The sequence below is a fragment of the Phoca vitulina genome, unplaced genomic scaffold, assembly GCF_004348235.1.
Source record: "Phoca vitulina isolate PV1807 unplaced genomic scaffold, GSC_HSeal_1.0 scaffold1689, whole genome shotgun sequence".
NCBI classification, from domain to species: Eukaryota; Metazoa; Chordata; class Mammalia; order Carnivora; family Phocidae; genus Phoca; species Phoca vitulina.
The window spans coordinates 1-3235 of record NW_022591376.1 but is presented as its reverse complement, the minus strand read 5'-3'; the positions used below and the strand labels follow the sequence as shown (position 1 = coordinate 3235).

General features: G+C 38.8%; 1 protein-coding gene across 1 annotated transcript; it reads left to right on the top strand.

Moving 5' to 3' along the window:
• Positions 1-1490: 1490 nt before the first annotated feature.
• On the top strand, positions 1491-3230 carry LOC116629601 (protocadherin alpha-10-like; the record flags this gene model as incomplete). The annotated part of the gene is made up of 1 exon (XM_032399851.1): positions 1491-3230. A coding segment is annotated over exon 1 (1176 nt), but the record flags the coding sequence as incomplete, so codon positions are not given.
• Between the last annotated feature and the right edge of the window lie 5 nt (positions 3231-3235).

Below are 3235 nucleotides of genomic sequence, written 5' to 3'. Positions count from 1 at the left end.
GACAGGATATAATTTAACTACCCCCTACTTTGTATTCATTATTGAAGATTTAATTGGCGTATTTATGTTATTACTTGCTATAAAATGCACTTTTAACAGGAATGGAGTTTAGTTTATGTCATTACCTTGTGTTGAGATGATTATTCACTGATAAACTTATTAGATTTCAGGTAATAACTCAAACTAAACATTGATTGGTATTGTGGATGGATCCACAATTTGTTATACTTTAATTCATGCTTTACAAGAAAAATAACCCTTAAAATCAGAATTTGAATGGACTTTAACCTAAGATCAGTCTAAAGAAGTAGAAAAGTGTAAAAACAATTTAGTAGAACAGATGAATCAATGAATTAAATGACTTATTCCTGTCCATTTTCTTGTTCATAAATGTTGCTCTATTTTTCAGCTCTTAATAACAACTGAAAGAATTCAAAAATTTTTATCTCTTTTATAAATCACAACATCATTAAAGTAAATAAATTAACCTTTGGATAAGACCAAAGGTCCTATTATTAAGTTTTCCCTTCTTGGGAAAAAAGAACTTTCTCTCTTTTTTTTTTTTTCCAGGAGTATAGATATATTAATTTCAGTTGCTGAATATTTGATTCCAAGAACTTTGAGAAAGAAAATATTTTTACTGCAGGTAGTGATGAAAAGCTTTATTGACACTGAGAGAACTATTAGGTAGTTCCAAAACTGTACATTTGGGGTCCTTGAAAAGATTAAATATAACAGAGATGAAAGCACTTGTTTCTGCAAGTGGAAATCATAAATTTTTGAATTATTTTATTTAGAATCATAATGAAGTTTATTTTTGCCCATGTAAGATGCATAGGAAAAAGTGAAACTTCTTCTTGTATAGCTGATTTCTCAATAAAAGTACTTTTCTGTTTTTCTAAAGATAGGAACCACCAGCCTGTGCGGTAGTAACAGTAAAGGCATTGCAGAGTGATAACATTCTACAGGTAATAATTTTTACAAAAAGCCTATTGTGGTCTTGACACAATGTGAAAATAAATGTGGCTAAATTGAGGCCTGAGAATATTGCCATTTATGAAGCACGCACTCTCCTTAAGGTATAATCCTAGGCATTTAATGTATCATAATTCATACAACCACCATATTATTATTATATGAATGTTATAAAACTGGAAACAGAGACAGAGAGGTTAAATTATTTTCCCCAAGTCACACAGCTAGTAAGTTTAAGAAGAGGAGTCAGAATGGAGATACTTCTGATGTTGAAGCCAGTGATCTTCTCTCAACTATCTAGGGATGACTGAACACCTCACAGAGAACTGATTCTTCAGATTAGTGTCTAGTAAGGTTTATTTAATCTCAAGAAAATGACAAAGAGAAGGGAATTAAGTGTCAAAACTTGAAGATATTTAGGGGTACCCGCCTTTGGCACAAGTCATGATCCTAGGGTTCTGGGATCAAGTCCCTCATGAAGCTCCCTGCTCAATGGGGAGTCTGCTTCTCACTCTCCCTCTGCTCCTCCCCGCCACTCATTCTCTCTTTCTCTCTCTCTCAAATAAATCAGATCTTTAAAAAAACTTGAAGTGGTCTCAATTTGTTATCCAGCAAAATACTAATACACTCAGTATATACAAATATTCAGACTATTTTCAAATGTAACTAATGATAATCATGGTTGGAGAGGAAATTACTTCTCTGAGGTTCTGCGCTCAAGAAAACCCTGAACTAGGGGTAAACAATAATTATTGTTAGTACAAAAGAGACATCATGTGAACTTTTGGAAAGTCATAGAGATACAAATACGTCAAAATAGAATGAAAAACTATGAATGAAAGACAAGTTGTTAAATTCATGGAATTGTACTTACACATCAGCCACCGGATGTCGCTGTCTTCCATAAAATGTTTTTAGAACAAAGGCATAATCCTGTTTCTCAAGGACTAGAAAGGAGCTACATTCTCAGATCTCAGCCATCTCGATAAAATTAGATGTAAGAAGTCGAATAGCAGAAGTTCAGAGAGCATGTTTGTTCTAGACCGCTGATTCATCAATTTGTTAATCGGCAGAAAGGTATGATGTTGGTCTACACACCCAGCAGCCCAAGAGACTTACGCCTGCTTCTCCTGCTTCTGCTTCTCGCAGCCTGGAAGGCGGGGAGGGGCCAGGTCCATTATTCTGTGCCGGAGGAGGCCAAACACGGCACCTTCGTGGGCCGCATCGCCCAGGACTTGGGGCTGGAGCTGGCAGAGCTGGTGCCGCGCCTCTTCCGAGTGGCGTCCAAGGGTCACGGGGATCTTCTGGAGGTAAATCTGCAGAATGGCATTTTGTTTGTGAATTCTCGGATCGACCGGGAGGAGCTGTGTGGACGGAGCGCGGAGTGCAGCATCCACCTGGAGGTGATCGTGGACAGGCCGCTGCAGGTTTTCCATGTGGAGGTGGAGGTAAAGGACATTAACGACAACCCGCCGGTCTTCTCCGTTTCAGAACAAAAGCTTTCAATACCCGAATCTCGACTGCTTGACTCTCGGTTTCCGCTAGAAGGCGCATCTGATGCGGATGTTGGAGAGAATGCAGTGCTTACTTACAGACTCAGTCCAAATGAGTTTTTCATTCTTGATATTATAAACAGAAAGGACAAAGGCAAAACCCCAGTGCTTGTTCTAGGAAAAATGCTGGATCGTGAAGAAAATCCTCAGCTTCAGTTGTTATTAACCGCAACTGATGGAGGCAAACCGGAATATACCGGATCTGTTACTCTGCTGATCTTGGTGTTGGATGCCAATGATAATGCGCCTATATTTGACCGATCCGTTTATGAAGTTAAGATGTATGAAAATTCAGCGAAACAAACGTTAGTAATATGGCTAAATGCGTCTGATGCAGATGAAGGAATAAACAAAGAAATGATATATTCATTTAGTTCTTTGGTTCCACCCAGCATAAAGCGGAAATTTCTAATGAATGAAAAAACGGGAGAAATAAGAGTAAATGATGCAATTGACTTTGAGGATAGTAACACTTATGAAATTCATGTAGATGTTACAGATAAAGGAAACCCACCAATGGTTGGTCACTGCACTGTACTAGTGGAAGTTCTGGATGAAAATGATAATTCACCCGAGGTGGTTATCACTTCTTTGGCTCTCCCGGTGCGAGAAGATGCTCAGGTGGGCAGTGTCATTGCCCTGATCAGCGTGTCCGACCGTGACTCTGGTGCCAACGGGCAGGTGACCTGCACCCTGTCACCCCACGT